We start from the raw sequence: 21,562 nt of genomic DNA, 5'->3' as shown, positions 1-21,562 counted from the left end.
AGGTTAAAGTTCCCAGAGCTGAAATGCCCTTTCTGATCGACAGAGTAGGATTCTGAATATATTGATGTATCACTGACCTTATTCTCTGGACCTGTTCTGGAGGCAGAAAAGATTTCAGAGATTTAGAATCCAGTAATATGCTCAGGAACTGTTGAACCTTCTGAGGAACCATTATGGATTTTTCCGCATTGATTATCTACCCCAGAGAGTTCAGAATACAGATCACCTGTGTCATCTGGGTGAGACAGGCCTGTTCAGACTGGGCTATGATCAGGAAATCGTCCAGATATGGCACAAACAGGATGTCTTTTTCTCTTATATGGGCTGCCATCTCTACTACGAGCTTTGTGAAGATCCGTGGTGCCATGGAAATTCCAAAGGGTAGCACCTGGAACTGAAAAAGTCTCACACATCCCTGCATCTTCAGTGCCACTCAAGAACCTTTGATGAGCTGGGTATATTGGGAGATGATAATATGCGTCCCTGATGTCCAGGACCACCATATAATAGTCCCTGTACAGGAGGTCCACTACTGACTTCATTGTCTCCATTTTGAATTTTCTGTATACTAAGAACTTGTTTAATTTCTTTAAACTTATGATGGTTCTGAACTCTCCCATTGGGTTTTTTTTTTCTCAGAAAAAGGTTGGAGTAGAACCCCATACCTTCTTCTGATGGAGGACATGAGATAAGCGCCCCTTTTAAAATAGGTTTCTCTACCTACTTTTCTAGAGCCTCCTGAGCCCTTAAATTCCAGTCTGAATCCCTCCCGCAAGGACTGAAGAATCCAGGTACTGTTGGAAATCTCTGACCAGGCTGGGAGGAAGTGCAACAGCCTCCCTCCCACCCTGGCGTCATTGGGGGTTGTCTTTTTTGGCAGTTATGGAATTACGGCCTCTGAACAAGAACCCTTTGGATTTGGAAGAAGAGAATTTCCATCTGGAATCTCTCTTATTCGAGCTCTTCTCTGTACCCAAGAATCTTCTATTCTGGTGAAAGGAGGCATTCTGCTTACGAAAGGAAGAGGGGAACCCTTTCTATCTCCTGCTTTTTCAAGATTATCGTCTAAGGCAGACCCAAACAAGTATTTCCCTTCACATGGAATATTACATAGTCCAGGGATGGCCAACCTGTGGCTCTCCAGCTGTTGTAAAACTACAACTCCCACCATGCCCTGCTGTAGGCCGATAGCTGTAGGCAGTCTGAGCATGCTGGGAGTTGTAGTTTTGCAACAGCTGGAGAGCCTCAGGTTGGCCATCCCTGACATAGTCTATTCTTAGACACTACGTCCCCTGACCAATTCTTAAGCCAAAGGGCTCTGCGAGCCAAATTAGCCAGGAAAGATGAACGAGCAGACAATCTAGCCGCCTCAGCAGAAGCATCCGCCATAATGTCCGTTGCTTTGGCAATAACCGGGATAGATTCTAATAGCTGGTCTCTAGGAGTCTTATCCTTAATCTGGTCCTCGAATTTTTTTAACCCATAAGATAAGGGCCCTAGCATTACAAGTGGTCGCCATGTTTGGTTTAAGGGAAGCCCCTGCTGACTCCCATGTTCGCCTTAGAAAGCCATCTGCTCTCTTCGGTGCGCGTTCCCAGAGTACTGAATCCGCTGTGTCAAAGGGGTATTTGCGTTTAACCAACGAGGGAATAAAATTCAGTTTGTCTGGATTTTTCCACTCGTTCGTTATCATGGCTGCCACGTTTTTGTGAATAAAAAACTCTTTTTTTCTTCCTTCCAATCCCCCAAAAATTTTGCGTTCTGGACTGATCTTACTTCCTTGGGGTCCTCAATATTCATTGTAGCTCTAACTGCTTTATGAAGTTGATCAACGTCCTAAATATGAAAGAAGGGTCTACCACCTCTATCCTCATCCGAAGAGGATTTGGATGAAACCTCCCCACTTTCCACTAAGGTATTTTCATCCGAACTAGAGACGTCCGAAAACCTTTGCCCAGAAGGGGATCTGTCTTTGCTTCTATAGGCTACTTTTTTAGATTTAAGGGCATTCCCCACTTCTTCTCTAATCAGTTAAGGTGATTCTCCCGTTATAGTGTTTTCTATGCAGGAGAGACAGAGTAGCTTAACATAGGAAGGGGGCAATTTGGCTTTACAAATTCTGCATTCCTTATTCCACTTTTCTTGGGTTTATCCTAAAAGACAATATGCCATAATAAACCCAACGTAAAGAAAACCCAAAGAAGGGGGATAGAACCCCCTGCCGTAATACTCTCCAGCCATACCAAAGGTGCAGGGGTCCTTCTGTGCCTCTCCAGCGTCCTCCATGCTGACACGCCTTGGTCCAATACACGCCTTGGATCAGGTCCTTCACGGCAAGGATCCACAGGCCGCTCTAGCTGGTCTAAATGCGCCGGAAATTCAAATCTCCCGCGCTCCAGGAGATGAAGTAGTGCAAGATCTCGTCTGTGGTCTCGCGATACTACAGATGGGGAGCTCTATGTTTCGCAATCCCTGCGCTCCTGTCCCTTGCCGATTGAGCCCATACTACAGACAGGGAAGCGCTATGTCTAGGCAGAAGCAGAAAGGAGGGACCTCTGGAGTTTACAGGTATGCCGCCCCCACAGTCTTCAGGGAGCGCATAGCGGGGAACTCAACCGGCACGCTCCCCAGCCCAGCCGGCGAGGTTAACTTGGAGAGAAACTACTCCCTAGAAGATGCTTGTAGGAATCCTCTCCTAGGACAGAAAAACCACTGAGAAATGGAGAGGCCCATCTTTCTTAAATATATGTGGGTTTCCTGTCCTGGGTGGAGGATCCTCTCTCCTGGTGCTGTCATAGGACAAAGGGAAAAAACATATTTATTAACTAGTTTTACCAAGAGGGTCAAACTTGTACACATCTAGGTAAATCCTGCAAATACAAAGTTAGAAATGCATCACTGAAAAACTATACTATTCCAGTCATAACCACTCCAAGTAGTCCGTACTGGGAAATTCAAGACTGGAGCAATACTTACTACAGTGATAAAGTCCCTACAGGATCCCGATGCATTTCCCTATTGTTAGTGTTTCATCAGGGGACTGTTAACAGGGACATTAATTACAAACAGTGTGCATATTCATTTGCGCATACTGTCATGTGCATGTCTGTGTAAGAACCAGTAGTGGGCAATAAGCTAGACAAATAACCCCTATTTTCTGGTCTATACATGCTGCATTATATCCCGCATGAGAAGATAGAAAACATTTACAACAGAGGCATTCACAGTAAGCGTTACCTGGACATGGACTTTCTGGCCAAAAGCAGAACTTCTCATGAGTGGTCCTCAGTGCTTCCTGCAATTCCAAGCAGCGCTGCTTATCTGGACCATAAAAAGAGAATCCTAAACTTAATATTCAATTAATATTCACATAAACGCAAGGCTAGATTTACATTTAATGACCACGTTTAGATGCTGTCACATGAAAGTCTTTAACCCCATAAGGACCGGCCCTGTTTTTTCTTCACTGCACTCCAAAAGCCATAACTTTTTTACCTTTCCGTTGACGTAGCTGTGTGAGGGCTTGTTTTATTGTGGCATGAGTTTATTCTTCAAGGGTAACATTTGTTTTTGTGTTGCGATGTTCTGAGGTCGATAACTTTTTTTTTTGTTTATTTCCATTGATTGGCTTGTGTGAGGGAGCCTAGCTGCCTGCTGTGGATTGAGTGGGCACAGCTGCTGTGTCTGTGGCATCCTGTGAACATAACTGTACGGCTATCTCCGGAACTCCCGTAAAAATGAATGGTGCGGCCGCGCACATGTGTGACCGGCCGCTCTGGTCATTTCAGGGGAACAGCAGGGGGGCTGGAGGGAGTACCAAAATTAGGACCCTCCCACCCGGTCTGATAGTTATCCCCCCATCCTGTGGATAGGGGATAACTTTTACCGACCGGAATACCCCTTTAAATTTGCACACATTAGTGATCAATACTTACATTTGGTGAAGTCCAAGGCTGACTGGAGGCTAGCACAGAGGTAGGCACTGCAACTGGAGCATTTCAGCATGTCACACTCTATGTTTGACCATCCATACTGAGCGCATATAAGTGGAGACAATTCTGGAGGTTTACCAGCCCATTTTAGGGAGTATTTGGATTAAGGAAAAGTCAAATACTAGTTGTTTAGATGACTGAAATGTCCTAATCCAAGTCACAGCAATAATTTTTTTCAATCACAGAACAGGTAGAATAATGGACAGAAAAAATGAGCTATAAGGGGGGTTCAGCATTATGGACAATTATGCAGCTGTCCTAGTAGTACATCCATTTGTCCAATTGACTACTTGTGTTAGCTCATTTACTGAAGACTGGCATTTCACACACCAGGAGCGGGAGTAAATTTCAGTTGTAATTTATGGCATAAATTGATGTAAATGTTATGAGTCATGGTGTCCCTGCTCTAACCACTTTCTAAAAGTGGTGGAAAACATAAGTCACATTTTTTTGCTCAAAATTGTGTGATCTTTTTACACCAAAAACCTGGCGTAAAGCCTTTGTAAATGGCCCTCATTGTCTATCACTCAAGTATTTAGTAAACCACATCTACCTTTTGATCTGATAAATTGAGCTCTGCTCTGGGATAAGTGAGAGCTGAGGTCTCATTCAGACAGCTTAATTTAAAATAGTCAGCGTTGCTTCTGCATCACATGGACGATGTATAATAAGCAGTGAGGTCCACATAGTACACGTACACTGTTTCCTATTCTGTGTTCCATGAGACACAAACCAAAGTAGTGCATGCCTTGAGTTTCTCCATACAGAACCTTGATCCATGAAGAAAAAAATGGAGGCGTGAATTGCACCATTAACTTCTTTTTACTCCTGCTGCGCACACAGACAAAAGATGGCCATCTGAATTAAGCCTTAGTATAAGTATACATTACAACATCAGCTGGAGCACATATCATGCCATAATGACACAGAAATCAATGTTCTTATGAGAAGCTGAAGGCCTGTTGCTTCAAGGTAAATTTAAACCATAATCTGAATCTGGTTCTTAAACGTATGTAACTAAAAAGCATGGCACTTGTATATCTGCAAACCCAAAGTATCCTTCTTAGGACCCCTTGGTGGCATCAGCCACCGGAGCCGAGAATCTCAGGCAGTGGACCACCCATAAGCATACTGGAGGGACTTCCCGAGTTTCCCATTACCGTGGTTTCTCCTCCTCCACGGGTGCTGGGAGGCATCCAGGACTGGAACATTGCAGTGGGCTTTCCATGACCAGAGGCGCACTTATACAAGGTAGGCCTCCATTGAAGCCATGCAGATGCTCCCTTCCCCCTACCTGAAAGGGACAGGAAGACACTGATAAGAAGATGCAGGAGGGCCCTATTTAAGCTTCGTGTCCCTGCCTGGTGGGAGGAGGATCATCTTATGGTTAAGGTGCCATCATGGAGGCTGAAAAGGAAAACTGATTGATGTGTGATTATAACCCCCCTTTCTTGGCATGCAGATGGCAATATAAAGGATATGGAGAATGTCTCCACCCTGGAGAAGAACGCTTCTTTGCTTGTTGCCTCGTTCGAGATTGAATCTTCTAAGACTTCAAAACTGTTGTTTTCTTCCGACAGAATGCTTGTGTCCTTTCTGGAGATGATCAAAGAAAACATAAGATTCACATGGTAGGATAATATCAAGGACAGATGACATTAGGAGCTAGTTTGTCCACTCAAAGACTATTTGACCATTTAAAAGAACTTTCATGGTAATCAACAGGAAACAACCCACACAACATACAGTACTGTACTGCCCACAACATACAGAACTGTATATATTCTGTAGGTGACTGGTTGATTTTGTGCATAGCAGTTTCTACCTTGCCGGGCAGAGGCCTGTTATGGTGCGCCGCGTCACTTAGCACGTTCGTCTCTCATATAGGGATTGATGGGGCTAAAGAGACGTTGTACGACCAGTAACTGTCTTTGAGTGCCAGCTTGTCATTATAACCCTATCTGTGTTATTGTATCTTGTGAACAACCTGGAATTTGCAACATAGTTAGAGACATTTTGCTCCGTTTCCTGGACATGCTGCTTTTCACTACAGTTGCGTTTTTTTTTTTCTGCAATAAGTAATTTTATGTCAGACCAGAACACTGCTCACAACAGCATCAGAATGACAGAAATGCGGGACAACTGCTTTGTTGGTGAGACAGTCATATGTACAAATACCGAAAAAAAATAATAGGGGGACACACATTAGGCTACTTTCACACTGCCGTTCAGAGCGGGTCCGTCTGATGTTTCATCAGACGGATCCGCTCCTATAATGCAGACGTTTGCATCCGTTCAGAACGGATCCGTCTGCATTATAACTTAGAAAAATTTCTAAGTGTGAAAGTAGCCTGAACGGATCCGTCCAGACTTTACATTGAAAGTCAATGGGGGACGAATCCGTTTGAAGATTGAGCCATATAGTGTCATCTTCAAACGGATCCGTCCCCATTGACTCACATTGTAAGTCTGGACGGATCCGCTTGCCTCCGCACGGCCAGGCGGACACCCGAACGCTGCAAGCAGCGTTTAGGTGTCCGCTCACTGAGCGGAGCGGAGGCTGAACGCTGGCAGACTGATGCATTCTCAGTGGATCCGCCTCCACTCAGAATGCATTAGGGCTGGACGGTTGCGTTCGGGGCCGCTTGTGAGCCCCTTCAAACGGAGCTCACGAGCGGACACCCGAACACGGGTGTGAAAGTAGCCTTATATATAACATCTTTATTGAATGAAAAATAATTACAAAAAAATAATAAATAATTAATTAAAATATAGCAGCAATGCAAGTGAGCGACAAGCAGCTCACCCGCTGAACCAAAGGATACCCGATCCCCACAAACAAAACTGCTCAATACAATGGTGAATGAGAGAGCAATAAGAATTGTAGCACCCCAAGGTTACTCCTGCAACCACATGAACTGCCATGTATGTAGAGCTCCGTGCTGTCCAGAGGTCCGATCTCTTCACTGGCCGATTACCAAGGTATTCCAGCGCTACTGTTTGCCTTTACTCATTTGTGTATCCACAGCCGGGGCCTGTGTTTGAGCCCTATGGTGGAGTATTACATACATGGCAGTTCATGTGGTTGCTGGAGTAACCTTGGGGTGCTACAATTCTTATTGCTCTCTCATTTACCATTGTTATGAGCAATTTTGTTTGTGGGGTTCGGGTATCCTTTGGTTCAGCGGGTGAGCTGCTTGTCGCAGCGCTCACTTGCATTGCTGCTATATTTTAATTAATTAATTATTTGTTTGTAATTATTTTTCATTCAATAAAGATGTTATATATAATGTGTGTCCCCCTAGTTTTTTTTTTCGGTATTGTTACTGCTGTCACGCATTCTTCCATCTAAATAGATGGTTAAGTATGCAGAATGCCGCAGCAAGGCTCCTAACGGGTGTTGCCCGTCGAGAGCATATCACTCCCTCTCTTAATGCCTTGCACTGGCTCCCCGTCCAACAACGGGTGATGTTCAAGATTGGATGCTTCATGGATAGGGTATTCCATGGTGTGGGGCCCCTGTACCTGTGACGTAAATTCACCAGGTACGCTCCGTTGAGGACATTGAGGTCTAGTAACTCCGCGAATTTTAACATCCCGCAGGTTAACAAGATCAGACGTGGAGGTAGATCCTTTTTGGCTCAAGGGGCCAGATTTTGGAACCACCTACCTCTGGCCCTGAAAATGATTCCCAGTCTTCTCTCATTCAGACGTGCACTGAAAACCTTACTTTTCAAACAGGCGTTTGATCTTCCTATATAACACTTATTTGGTTTATATAATTTTGGGGGTTTTCTTAAATCTTAGTCTACAATTCACGGTTGGTAATGTTCTTTTATTTCAAAGATACTTTTTCCCCACGTTTATTAAATTGTTTTCTTCACATTCTCTATATCTCGTCCGAACCCTTTGAACCTCGAGATCCCCCTACCTTCCCTCCCTTTTTCTTGATTCTCCATTTGATAAGTGCTAGGAAATTGGTCTCTGGAATAGGTGCCTTATTCTCTAGGCCTTTTCTGCCCATGGCAAAGGGTCATGCCTTCTTCTTGAATCAGCCAGCTAAGCGCATCGAGGCCCTAAGGGTAAGGCTGCGTGTACACAAGACTATACATCATTATCATCACTAATAGTCATAGGTACAGGCAAATGCCTTTTTAGAAATCTGCCTCCCTTATAAGTGCACAGCTTCACTTCACATCTGTACGCGCCACAAAGATAAGAATGTGGCGGATTACTAAGACAATAACAGGGTTACCCATCTAAATATTTTTTCTCCAATTTCCTGTGAAAATTTTATTAACAATTTGAATAAAACCATATATACTCATTATTTCATCCTATAATAATTTTGCACTCAGCATGCTCACTACAACACTAGATGCATGATTTAAAGGGACACTGTCACCTGGATTTCCCTTACTGAGCTGTTAACATCAGTCTCCAGGAGTTACATTACAATATACTAGTATTACTGCCCCGTGTCTTGTAATTGGTCTAGAAAATCGCTTTTAGTAATCTGCTAATTACCTCAATAAGGAGCCCCAGGGGCTGTGCCTCCGACCTCTAGAGCCCAGCACCGCCCCACTGCTAATTTATTCACTCCTCATCGCTGACGTAATGTTTGTGCAGCGCCCGTAATTCCGCGCATGCGCCCTGGATTCACATGTCAGCGCCCGCGCGGTGTCCTGGCATCGGCCTCACAGAACTCACTGCGCATACGCCAGCTTCGCTCGACCCGGAAAGGAAGAGCGGAGTGGCGCAACTTGCCGGGCGGAGGACAGAGGAGCATGCGCAATGAGTTCTGTGAGGCCGATGCCAGGACACCGCGCGGGCGCTGACATGTATCCAGGGTGCATGCGCGGGATTACGGCGCTCTAGTTTTGTGACGTCAGGAAGCAAGGAGATTCAGAGGATGCGGAGCGGTGCTGGGCTCAGAGTCAGAGAACGCTGGACTCCTCTCTCAAGCATGGAGGAGACAGGACTCATCTACGGTTCATTTACATATCTATAAAATCGTTTTTTTTACACAATAAAAGCACACAGAGCTATGGGGACTGGGTATTGCGCATGTGCTAGTGGCCATCTAGCATCCCATGTCCTCAGCTCTATACACAAATTCCGGTGACAGGTTCCCTTTAAAATGGTAAGTCTCCTAAATTCAGAAGATCTGTCTGATCAGTGGGGACCCTGCAGATTACGTGAACAGGAAGGGGGTGCATCCTTTTGAATGGAGTAGTGGTCACTACCAGAGACTGCGGGGGGCTTTTACTCGGCTATCTCTGGCAATCCCATACAGTTGAATGGAGTGACAGCGCAGATGCGTGGCCATCGCTCCAATCAAAAATATACACATTGGCCACATTCTCATAATAGTCAGGGTCCCCAGCAGTCGGACTCCCGCTGATCAGACACGTAGGGGATAAGTGTTTGTCAAAGCAGACCACCTGCGATCACTAGGGGGAACTTACAGTAACTGAAGAATAAAGATTCAGCCTATAAAAGAGCAGATTCCAAAAATCAAACCGATCACCAGCTTCCCATAAAAGGTGATCTTTATTTGTTAAAAAAAAAAAAAATTCAGACATCAGAAATGTGCAATTATGCAGTCTACGCGTTTTGGACCTCCTGAATATTGGTCCTTCATCATGACACCAGGAGGTCCGAAACGCGTAGACTGCATAATTGCACATTTCTGATGTCTGGGTTTTATTTTTTAACAAATAAAGATCACCTTTTATGGGAAGCTGGATCGGTTTGATCTTTGCAATCCGTGCTTGACCGCGTCCAGGGATTATACAGGTGAGCGCTGCGGTATTGGTCTCCCTCCACTCACCGGCCGTCACTCCGCTCCTCGCTCACTATCCCTTCATTGATCAAGTCCCGGATTTTTTCAGGAGTTCCTACAGGAGACCTAAGCGCAGTTCCCGGGGTCTCGTTACTACTGGGCGCCGACATCTTGATAGCCCCGGAAGTGTCCTTTCGAACCGGAAGTCGGGAACAAAGCCACACGACTCCTGCGTTCCGGGTAGATAAGACGCAGAATGTGAGAGCCCAGGACACAGGGGGAAGGAAAGAAGGGACTGCTCAGCAGCATGATGGCATATAAAATGCGGCATAGACTGCACGGATGTGACTGCTTCTCATGATGAAGGATTTCTTACTAGTTATGGATTTTAGGTCAGGTTCACAGATAGGCCCATATGTACTAATGCTGTCCATGGCCTCATTTAGACTGATTTATTTTTTTAACTGGAGGATTTTTTTAAAAATAAAAATGTATGCATCACTTTCCCCATGTCAGAAATAGTGGATCAGGTGCTTTGTAAATATGGCTCTGTTTCTGAGCACCATATTTCCCAATGGGTTTACAGCACTCAGCTGGCATAACTCCATTGATAAACCACCCCTGATACATCTCTATGTAGGTCTGCTGCTTCCCTTCAGTACGTGATAAAACTGGCTGCCTGCACTAGGCCAGAGCTCAGTGCACGGAATTTATATAGTCACCATTGAACTCAATGGCAGCTGTAAAATCTCTTTGCCCTGAGCTCCCTCTAGTGGCAGATGCAGGAAACTGCTGTGCTTTTATGTCTGAAAGCTGGTCCCCTCAAACCCTGGGTCCCATAGTAGTCACGTGGCCTCCACCGCAAGTGATGTGGGCATAGGCTAGCGTCCATATTACAGCCACAATTCCTGGCTCAACCATGGAACTCATGGCCCAAACTTACAGCATCATAGACATTTAGGGGGAGATCTCCCTTGCGCCTGAAGAATGTCATTAAAAAGTCACAAACTATCTGCACGTATCTCTCACTTTTGCGCCACCACAGCTGCTTTTCAGAAAGGGGGGAGTGGCAAGGGTGGGATAAGGGGCGTGGTCAGCAGCCAAGGCAAAATTTTCTTCATTTACACCTGTTTTGTGGTGCAAAATGAAGCCAGAAATCAGACTGCAGGAGGATGTACCTAATTTATGTGCATCCCCCAGTGGCGCAGGGGATATCAAGACCAGCACAGAGGACATCAGTCTTGATAAATCTCCCCCATAGGATGCTGTATATTCAGAACCTTAACCCCTTAGTGACCACCCATACGCTATTTTACAGCGGTCACTAAGGGGCCTTAGGATGGGCTGCCGCTTTTTTACGGTGGCCCATTCTAAGCGCTGCACAGGTCACATGAGAGCCGCGGTCATGCTCTAACCGCCTGGACCGGCAGGAGTGCCGATAAGGGATGTTTAACGCTTTACATGCCGCGGGCAATGGCGCCTGCTGCATGTAAAGTGCTGACAGTGGGAGCGGACTCCCTTTGTCTCCCATCGGCACCCCGCAATTGCAGGGTGCCGATGTATGTGAAGGCTGGCTGGGGTCTGATGTAGGCCCCAAACCAGCCTTGAGTAGTTTCCAGCAGGCTGTGCCTCTCTGGCACAGCCTGCTGGTCAATGTCAGAATAGCACTGACATTAAAATGCAATGCACTATAGGGATAATGCATTGTATTTTAAAATCAATCTGAATGTTGTCTGTTATAGTCCCCTCGTGGGACTATTAAATGGTAAAAAAAAAACATTTATTAAATAAAAAAAATCCCGTAAAAATAAAAATATGCTTTTTTTTCCATTTTCTATTACGCTTTTCAATGAAAAAAATAGCAAAAGTTTTTCCCCCCTACTGTATGTTTGGTATTGCCGCGTCCATAACGACCCGCACTACATAAATATTATGTATTTATCCCCTACGGTGAACAAGATTTTATTCCTTTTTAAAAAAAAAAAATTTTTTTAACAAAAGTATTTGATATCACTGTAAATGTACTGACCCAGAGAATAAAGATATTATGTTATTTATACCGAAAAATTAATGCCATAAAATTTATAACTTAAAAACGCAGTGGCAGTATTGCTGTTTTTCCCATCTCCCTCCCAGAAAGAGGTAATAAAAGTTAATCAGAAAGTTGTTAAAAACTACTACTTGTCCTGCAAAAAACAAACCCTCATAAAGCTACATAGACGAAAAAATAAAAAAGGTATAGCTCTTGGAACGTGACGAAAAAAGGAGAAAAAAACGCTTGGTCAGTAAGGCTGGTCACTAGGGGTACTTTCACACTAGCGTTTTTGTTTTCCGGTATTGAGTTCCGTCCTAGGGGCTTAATACCGGAAAAGAACTGATCAGTTTTATCCTAATGTATTCTGAATGGAGAGCAATCCGTTCAGGATGCATCAGTTCAGTCCCTCTGATGTTCAGTCCCTCTTATGTTTTTTGGCCGGAGAAAATACCGCAGCATGCTGCAGTTTTCTCTCCTGCCAAAAATCCTGAACACTTGCCAGAATGCCGGCATTAATTTCCATTGAAATGCATTAATGCCGGATCCGGCCCCAAGTGTTCCAGCAAAACGGATCTGTTCTTTCCGTCCGCGCATGCGCAGACCATTAAATCTGTGAAAAAATCTGGGGCCTTAGGGCGCTTTCACACGAGCGGATGCCGTGCAGGTCATCCGCTGCGTGAAAGAGTGCCAAGCCCCGTTCTGGACAGCAGAGACACGGAGCATTAACATGATTGATAATGCTCTGTGCCGCTCTGATCTTTTTACTACAAAATCACGGTGACAACTTTATCTCACTGTGATTTTGTAGTAAAAAGGTCACAGAGAGGCACAGAGCATTATCAATCATGTTAATGCTCCGTGTCTCTGCTGTCCGGAACGGGGCTTGGCTCTCTTTCACGCAGCGGATTCCATGCACGGGATCCGTCGTGTGAAAGAGCCCTTAAAGGGGTTCTGCAGTTTGTTTAAAATGCTGATCTATCCTCTGAATAGATCATCAGCATCTGATTGGTGGGGGTCCGACACCCGGGACCCCCGCCGATCAGCTGTTTGAGAAGGCAGCGGCACTCCAGGAGCGCCGCGGCCTTCTCACTGTTTACTGAAGACCCAGTGACGTCACAACTTGTATCAACTGGCCTGGGCGGGGCTAAGCTCTGTTCACTTGAATGGAACCCCTTTAATTTATTATGGTCTGCTCAAGGTGCACCTAATATATGAGGGGCAGACCTTGTAATAAATTAGTCACATCTTTCACCACCAAAGCCAACACAAAAGGCTGGCAACGCCGGTGTAAAAAGTCAGTCTTTGTAAATGGTTTATACCTTTTTTTTTATGTTTTACACTGGTCTTTGATTGCTCCCTTTGTTGCTGGAGGATGCCCACAATGGCGTTCACAGTCTGTGCACCAGGTGGGAGATTTATCAAACTAGGGTGAAGGGAAACTAGCTCTGCTCTCTTTGCAATTGCCACTCTCTCTGCACTTAGACGGGGTCAGGCGGGATGATGTTTTCATTGCCTGGCCCTGTCAATCAATGTGCAGAGGACACTTCAGTTGCAGAGAGAGCAGAGCCTCTAGGTGTAATGACAACGCCCCCATTGCTCCTAGACGCTCATTGGCATATAGTAAAACATAATTTTTCTCAGCAATGCGGGCACATATGTACATGGGACCAACACAGATGTCTTCAGCTGCCAAGTGCACATGTAACAGGTCAGCCAGTGTCATAGGTACAAATCTGCTGACAGATGCCCTTTAGGCTACATGCACACGAATGTAAGGGCTCCGAGCTGCGGTCCGCAATGCACTGGCACAGACCGTGGGGCAAGTCGCATGCGGATCGCGGACCAATTCACTTGAATGGGGTCCGCGATCCGCACCGCAAAAAAGTAGTGCATGCGCTACTTTTTTGCGGTGCGGAGGCACGGCCACAAACACCATGGAAGCACTTCCGATCCGTGCCCCTGCTCCTCATCTTCGTGATTGCGGACCTATTCAAGTGAATGGGTCCGTGATGCGGAATGCACACGGCCGGTGCCCGTGTATTGCGGGCTGCAATACGGCCACGGTGGGGGGGCACACGGTCGTGTGCATGTAGCCTTAAGCGGATTTATTGAGGCATCATAAATGTGAAGCAATTTAAAGACAGGTGTTTCAAAATCCTAAAAAAAAGGTGCGTTTAATAAATGTGCCCCGGAGTGGAGTATTTTTCTAGCTTACATTTGCACTTGTTTTCAGGTGGAAATGTTAGTATATTTGCCTGGGCCCCACTGGCTCCTGCCAGTCCCAAACTATCGTCGCACGGACATTTAAAACGTTGTAAAATGGGGTCTTATGACTGTTTTTGCATTAGTAAATGACCCCTATGGTTTTATTGAATGCACTGCACACTAATATTGCCTGAGAATACATGTGGGGCAAGTCCAGAGAAGAATAGTGATCTAATCATGTCCTGCATGTGTCAGCCGCCATTACTTCATACACTGTATACTGCTATTAGAATAGAAGCTACAGAACTGGTGTCACCGGAAAGTAGGACCGGGTTGGGTGTTGCAGTGAAGAAACTTCCCCGGTGTAGAGCTGATAAGCGGTCACTTTGTGCAGGGCTCGAGTTTCCGGCTGGTACGGCTTAGCGGTGCACGGTCCATCATGGCGGCAGAAGCAGGTGGAGGGGAACCGCTGGTTCGGTTCGTGAAACTGAGTGGCAGAGCAGCAGGTGAGACTGGCAGAGCCATGAGGGGGAGGACGGAGCTCACATCACTGGCATAGGCTGCTGGCAGCGGGTTCTCTCCTAGCGTCTACATGCATTGTCCTGGTGCCAGTACTGGCTGTGGTGGTCTTGCCTATCGGCGTGCTGGCCTAATATCGCTTTCAACAGAAATCACTGGTGTTGCCCATAGCAACCAGTCAGCAAATGTCATACTCTTTTCAATAGAAAGTAACGATCTGATTGGTGACAGGGATAAAACGGAGCTTCCTGTCAGCAGAGCGTTCTCTTCAGCTTTGTCCTGTCAGAAATGCCAGCTGTTACCAGGGCAGGGTAATGCAAGTGAATGGGGGCAGTACCAGCGGCATCCTGACCCATGTAAACAATGACGAGACCACCGCGGTCCCGAACGCTGATTGGCAGAGATGCTGAGAGTTGCACTCCACCAGAGTCTGTCCTCGGGATAAAGCATGGACTTGAAAAGGCTGCATAACCCCTCTCAATAGTTTCATGCTGCCCGAAGTCCTGACAGCTCCAGTGGATGCCAAAGAGTCCTCATACTTCCAACTAGGGATGAGCGAACTTCTGTTTCAAGTTCGGCGTACAAGGTTAGAGTTATCTAGGAATTCCGTTATGGATTCCGCTACCACCGACCAAAAGTTATGTCCATAACGGGATTCTTATATAACCTGAAAACAGAAGTTCGCTCATCACTACCCGTGAGCAATCAGCGGCAGGAGGGCGAGGAGATCCGGGAGCTCATGAATATTCAACACTCATTATGTCACTAGTTTATGCTGCCATTGGTTAGGACTCTGACTGCTGACAGATTTCCTTTAAAGGGAGGCTGTCAGCAGTTTTGGCCAGCAGTGCAAACAGGCCTTGTGAGAAGTGTTGATCATCAGGATCAGTGTAAATACAAAGTTTTATTTAGTTAAATTCTGCTCCTCAGATATTTCAGTGGCTAAGGGTACTTTCACACTAGCGTTAAAGTTTTCCAGTATTGAGAGGCTCAATATCGGAAAAAAACGCAGTGTTGTCCTAATGCATTCTGAATGGAAAGCAATCCGTTCAGTGTGCATCAGGATGTCTTCAGTTCAGTCACTCTTACGGTATTTGGCCGGAGAAAATACCGCAGCATGCTGCGTTTTTTTTCTCCGGCTGAAATTCGGGAACACTTGCCAGATTGCTGGATCCGGCATTAATTTCCATTGAAATGTATTAATGCCGCATCCGGTACTAAGTGTTCAGGAAATTGCCGCATTGACGGATCCGGTATTCCGGTCTTCGCTTGCGTAAACCTTTAAAAATGTGAAGAAAATAAATACCGGACCCGTTTTTCCGGATGACACTGGAGAGACTGATCCGGTATTTCAATGCATTTGTCAGACGGATCCGGAAACAAATGATATCCGTTTGCATACGGATTTCCGGATCCGGCATTATTTTCCATTGAAATGCATAAATGCTAAGTGTTCCGGAAAAATGGATCCGGTTTTCCGGATGAAAACCGGAGAGACAGATCTGGTATTGCAATGCATTTCTGAGATGGATCCACACCCGGATCTGTCAACAAATGGTATCCGTTTGCATACAGATTTCCAGATCCGGCAGGCAGTTCCGGCGATTGCTCTGCCTGCCGGAATCCAACAACGCCAATGTGAAAGTACCCTAAGAGTTATCCCCTATCCTGTGCAGATTTCTGTTCGCCTTTTTTAGGGTACTGTTTCAGGTACTGTAATACTTCCACACAGCACTTGCCTGCATATGGACCTTGAGCGCTGTGTGCGGGCAGTAGTTGCAGTCCTGACGGTAAACCTGCCATCGTAGATGTGCTAGGCAGTCTTCCCAGGCTGTGGAGTTTGTTGCAGAATTTTCACTTGAATGGGTTGGTAAGCACATGGATTTCTGCAAGTCCCATTCAGGTGAAAGGAACGGACTTTCAGTCACTGAAAATCCTGCAACGGAATCCGCAGCGTGTGAAGGCGCCATAAGGCTTCGTTCACATCGCTGTTCAATGCCTTTCCATTCTCCTGCTCCGTTATCTCAGCCAAACGGAGCCCTTAAAGGGAACCTGTCACCAGGATTTTGTGTATAGAGCTGAGGACATGGGTTGCTAGATGGCCGCTAGCACATCCGCAATACCCAGTCCCCATAGCTCTGTGCGCTTTTATTGTGTAAAAAAACCGATTTGATACATATGCAAATTAACCGGAGGTGAGTCCTGTCCCTGACTCATCTCATGTACAGGACTCATCTCAGGTTAATTTGCATATGGTTGAAATCGGGTTTTTTATACACAATAAAAGCGCACAGAGCTATGGGGACTGGATATTGCGGATGTGCTAGCGGCCATCTAGCAACCCATGTCCTCAGCTCTATACATAAAATCCTGGTGACAGGTTCCCTTTAAGACCCCATAGACTATAATGGGGTCCTCTTATATTTCCGCTCAGAAGATTATTTTGAAGTGGAGACAAAAGTTGTACATGCAGGACTTTTGTCTCCGCTTCAAAATCATCTTCTGAGCGGAAACATAACGGACCCCATTATAGTCTATGGGGTCCTAAGGGCTCAGTTTGACTCAGTTATGTGCCTTCTCCGTCCTTTTTGTTCTCCTGCTTCTAAACGGAGCAGAACAGAAAGGCTGAACGGTGATGTGAACGAAGCCTTAGAGAAAAATGCTTCCTGCAGTCAACACAGGGAATATGGCATGTAATGATGGACAACCTCTTTAAGGCTACTTTCACACTAGCGTTCGGGGCTCCGCTTGTGAGTTCCGTTTGAAGGCTCTCACAAGCGGCCCCAAACACATCCGTACTGCCCCAATGCATTCTGAGTGGACGCGGATCCGCTCAGAATGCATCAGTCTGGCAGCGTTCAGCCTCCGCTCCGCTCAGCAGGCGGACACCCGAACGCTGCTTGCAGCGTTCGGGTGTCCGCCTGGCCGTGCGGAGGCAAACGGATCCGTCCAGACTTACAATGTAAGTCAATGTGGACGGATCCGTTTGAAGTTGACACAATATGGTGCAATTTTCAAACGGATCCGTCCCCCATTGACTTTCAATGTAAAGTCTGGACGGATCCGTCTGAACAACTTTCACACTTAGAATTTTTTCTAAACTATAATGCAGACGGATCCGTTCTGAACGGATCCAAGCGTCTGCATTATAGGAGAGGATCCGTCTGGGCAGACACCAGACGGATCCTCTCTGAACGCAAGTGTGAAAGTAGCCTAAAGGGAGTCTGTCACCAAGTGCAATTAAATGGAATTCATCACCTCTAATATTTACTGCCCGTTAAAACTAGATGGTGAACCCAGTGATGGCAATAATAATTACAGCAAAAAAAAAAGCCCTTGCCACACATCTAGTGATAGATGGGACATCCATAACATTTTGGGAGAATGTTAAAACAGTGACCATTCTATCACTGCGGATGTTATTAATTTTTTTTTATATATATAATGTGGGAAACGTGTAAAATTGTAAAACTTTATTCAATTATTTTTCCTACTTTTTTTTATATTACTCCTCTTAGATATCTTGATCCTTCAGTCTCTCTTGTACTATACAGTGAGATACTCCAGCCTTCACTAGACCCTTATCTGCTAGGACAGTTAGGGCTCATGCACACACAGTATGGCTTTTTCAGTGTTTTGCGGTCTGTTTTTTACGGATCCGTTGTTCCGTTTTTTGTTTCCCTTGTGTTTCCGTTTCCTTTCTGTTTTTCCGTTCCGTTTTTCCGTATTCCATATACAGTATACAGTAATTACATAGAAACAATTGGGCTGGGCATAACATTTTCAATAGATGGTTCAGCAAAAACGGAACGGATACGGAAGTCATACGGATGCATTTCCGTATGTGTTCCGTATTTTTTGCGGACCCATTGACTTGAATGGAGCCAAGCACCGTGATTGGAGGACTAGAATAGGACATGTTCTATCTTTTCACGGTACGGAAATACTGAAACAGAATGCACACGGAGACACTTCAGTATTTTTTGCTGAACCATTGAAATGAATGGTTCAGTATGTGTTCCGCATACTGAACTAAAAAAACATCCAGTATACTGAACGCAAAATACTGTCGTGTGCATGAGCCCAAAGGGCTCTTTCACACTTGCGTTCTTGTGTTCCGGCATAGAGTTCCGTCGTCGGGGCTCTATGCCGGAAGAATCCTGATCAGGATTATCCCCATGCATTCTGAATGGAGAGAAATCCGTTCAGGATGTCTTCAGTTCCGGAACGGAACGTTTTTTGGCCGGAGAAAATACCGCAGCATTCTGCGCTTTTTGCTCTGGTCAAAAATCCTGAACACTTGCCGCAAGGCCGGATCTGGAATTAATGCCAATTGAGAAGCATTAATCCGGATCCGGCCTTAAGCTAAACGTCGTTTCGGCGCGTTACCGGATCCGACGTTTAGCTTTTTCTGAATGGTTACCATGGCTGCCAGGACACTAAAGTTCTGGTTGCCATGGTAAAGTGTAGTGGGGAGCAGTATACTTACTGTCCGTGCGGCTCCCAGGGCGCTTCAGAGTGACGTCAGGGCGCCCCACGCGCATGGATGACGTGATCGCATGGATCACGTCATCCATGCGCATGGGGCGCTCTGACGTCATTCTGGAGCGCCCCGGGAGCCGCACGGACTGTAAGTATACCGCTCCCCACTACTACTATGTCAGCCAGGACTTTAATAGCGTCCTGGGTGCCATAGTAACACTGAACACATTTTGAAGACGGATCAATCTTCAAATGCTTTCAGTTCACTTGCGGTGTTGCGGATCCGGCGGGCACCTCCGGCAAATGGAGTACACGACGGATCCGGACAACGAAAGTGTGAAAGAGGCCTTACTTGGCACCCCACAATCACATTTGCCAGGTGCTCCCTCCCTGTAGCACACTCAGATGCTGCAGTTGCCATTGACTGGAGCTTCTGAGAGGTTTAACTGCCAGAATCAGAGTTTGGTGCATTCACCCAACCGTATGTATTTTGCAGTCCGCCAGAAAATACGGATGTGCATGTTGCAAAACGGACAAGAATAGGGCATGTTCTGTCTTTTTTGCGGAACGGAACTATGCATGCGGACAGCACACAGCCTGCTGTCCGGATCTTTTGCAGCCCCATTGAAATAAATGGATCAGCATCCTATCTGCAAAAAGTGCTGATCGGATGCGGACCAAAAATAGTTGTGTGAATTACACTTGGCTCAGTGTCCTAATAGTATCTCTGAGTGAGCATTGTTAAGGGTACTTTCACACTAGCGGATCCGGCAAGCCGTGTACAAACGGAAAGCTTTTTTTTTCTTTTCTTGATCCGTTAGACGGATCTGGTGAAAAAAACCGGATCCGATATTTAAAATTTTCAAAGATCAAAAGCCCTGCGCATGCACAGACCGGAAAACCTGATCCGGCGTTGCGGCAATTTCTGGACCACTTGGTACCGGATCCGGCATTAATACATCTCTATGGGCAAGTGCTGTATTGTTCCTGGATTTTGGCCGGAAAAAATACCAGAGCATGCTGCGGTATTTTCTCCGGTCAAATACCATAAAAGGGACTGAACTGAAGACATCCTGATGCACACTGAACGGATTGCTTTCCATTCAGAATGCATTAGGACAAAACTGATGCATTTTTATTTTTTCCGGTATTGAGACCCTTTACCGGATTTCAATACCAGAAAAGAATAACGCTAGTGTGAAAGTACCCTAAGAAAATTTAAAATAAAGTGTGAAACAGACTTTCGCCTCTTTTAAATATTTTCCTAGGAATAAAAACAAAAAATACTAAAATAAAAATGGTATAAAATAAAGGTCTAATGTATCGCTAACAAGACACAAAGTATTTAAATAATCGAATGAAAAAATAGTGTTTTTTGAAGCCGTATTTACTAATAAATGACGGTGTCGGGTCAGAGGTCTTGAAGTGGTTAAGCGGCAGTGATCAGCTGATGTTAATGTTTCACTTATTTGCTTTACCCCGGGCGGTGGCCTATATCTCAGGAACAAATGACCGCGTGTTGAAATCAAACATGCTTGATACATCTGCTGTCAGGGAACATTGGACCACTCATTAGCATTAGATGGGTGGAGTGTCTGTATGGGCACCTTATCCGCAGGATAGATTATCCATATCTGATCGGCGATGGACACCCCGGCTGTTTTGGGGTAGCTCCGCAGCCGGAAATGGGTGCTGGAACTATACAGCTCTGTCCATTGTGCAGTGAAATGAGCGGATTACCGCAGCGAATGAGAACAATAAGCAGCGGCATACACTACACAGGACAGTTATGTCGTTTTGGCGCTAGAGCTACTTGGCAACAGCTGATCAGTGGGGGTGCAGGATGTTGGACCCCATTGGTCAGATAGTGATGGCCCATCCTTCGGGTTGGTCATAAGTGTCTACAGGCTGGAAAACCCCTTCAAGGCTTTGATTGGAGCCTCTGATGCAGAGGTGAACATAGCCTAAGGGAACCATCATATTCCTACTTGTTCATTGACTGTGACGTGCCTCACTAGTGAGCCTCTACAGATGTCTCCACTGTTTACACAGCTATTGGAGGTGTTTATGTCAGTAGGATTTTGAGAGCAGACAGATGGCAGAGCCCCTATCACCCGGAGAACTGCATAGATGACAACAGCAAGGTCTGAGCAGTGGAAAACGAATGCTGTTTTGGTGAGGAACATGTTGATGGTGCAAACGGATAGACTTTTTTTATAAAAAAAAATAAAAAAATTATTATTCCTAACTGCATGATAAATAGGGTAGTTGGTCAATCATCTTACCAGGCTCTTCCCCTAAATGATGAGCTCCAGTTTGGGTCCACCATGGCCACATAGCAGGCATTGTAGGACTCGGGGACTGCAGGTCACATGATATAATGCTGGACTTCAACTGGAGCAATAGAGGCTGGTAAAATGATTGCACCATCCCATCTGTCATGCAGTTTACAACCTGAGGCAATGGTTAAAAAAAAAAAAGTGCTCCTTTAAATGGGGTTTTCCAGGACTAAGATGTTGATGACCTATCTGTAAATAGGTCATC

The 21,562-nt window shown here is 45.6% G+C and overlaps 2 protein-coding genes across 3 annotated transcripts in view; one reads left to right on the top strand and one right to left on the bottom strand.

The window, feature by feature from the left end:
* ZC3HC1 (zinc finger C3HC-type containing 1) overlaps window positions 1-9,964 on the bottom strand; it is a 32,250-nt gene extending 22,286 nt beyond the window's left edge. Inside the window, exons 1-4 of the mRNA XM_040413438.1 lie at window positions 9,826-9,964; window positions 5,474-5,588; window positions 3,936-4,086; window positions 3,238-3,321 (exon numbers count right to left, since the gene is read on the bottom strand). Coding sequence (XP_040269372.1) covers window positions 3,238-3,321; window positions 3,936-4,086; window positions 5,474-5,588; window positions 9,826-9,947 — 472 coding nt within the window. The 5' untranslated portion in view covers window positions 9,948-9,964. The remainder of the gene's footprint in view (window positions 1-3,237; window positions 3,322-3,935; window positions 4,087-5,473; window positions 5,589-9,825) is intronic.
* Window positions 9,965-14,435: 4,471 nt separating this feature from the next.
* The window catches only part of KLHDC10 (kelch domain containing 10), a 58,504-nt gene continuing 51,377 nt past the window's right edge, over window positions 14,436-21,562 (top strand). The window contains exon 1 of one of the 2 annotated variants that reach the window (XM_040413437.1): window positions 14,436-14,523. In XM_040413437.1, the coding sequence (XP_040269371.1) occupies window positions 14,457-14,523 (67 nt within the window). In that variant the 5' untranslated portion in view covers window positions 14,436-14,456. The remainder of the gene's footprint in view (window positions 14,524-21,562) is intronic. The other variant, XM_040413435.1, reaches the window with a different exon arrangement.

Source organism: Bufo bufo, chromosome 1, assembly GCF_905171765.1.
Source record: "Bufo bufo chromosome 1, aBufBuf1.1, whole genome shotgun sequence".
Lineage (NCBI taxonomy): Eukaryota > Metazoa > Chordata > Amphibia > Anura > Bufonidae > Bufo > Bufo bufo.
Note: the sequence above shows the minus strand (reverse complement) of the source record. Positions and strands in the feature narration are given on the sequence as shown.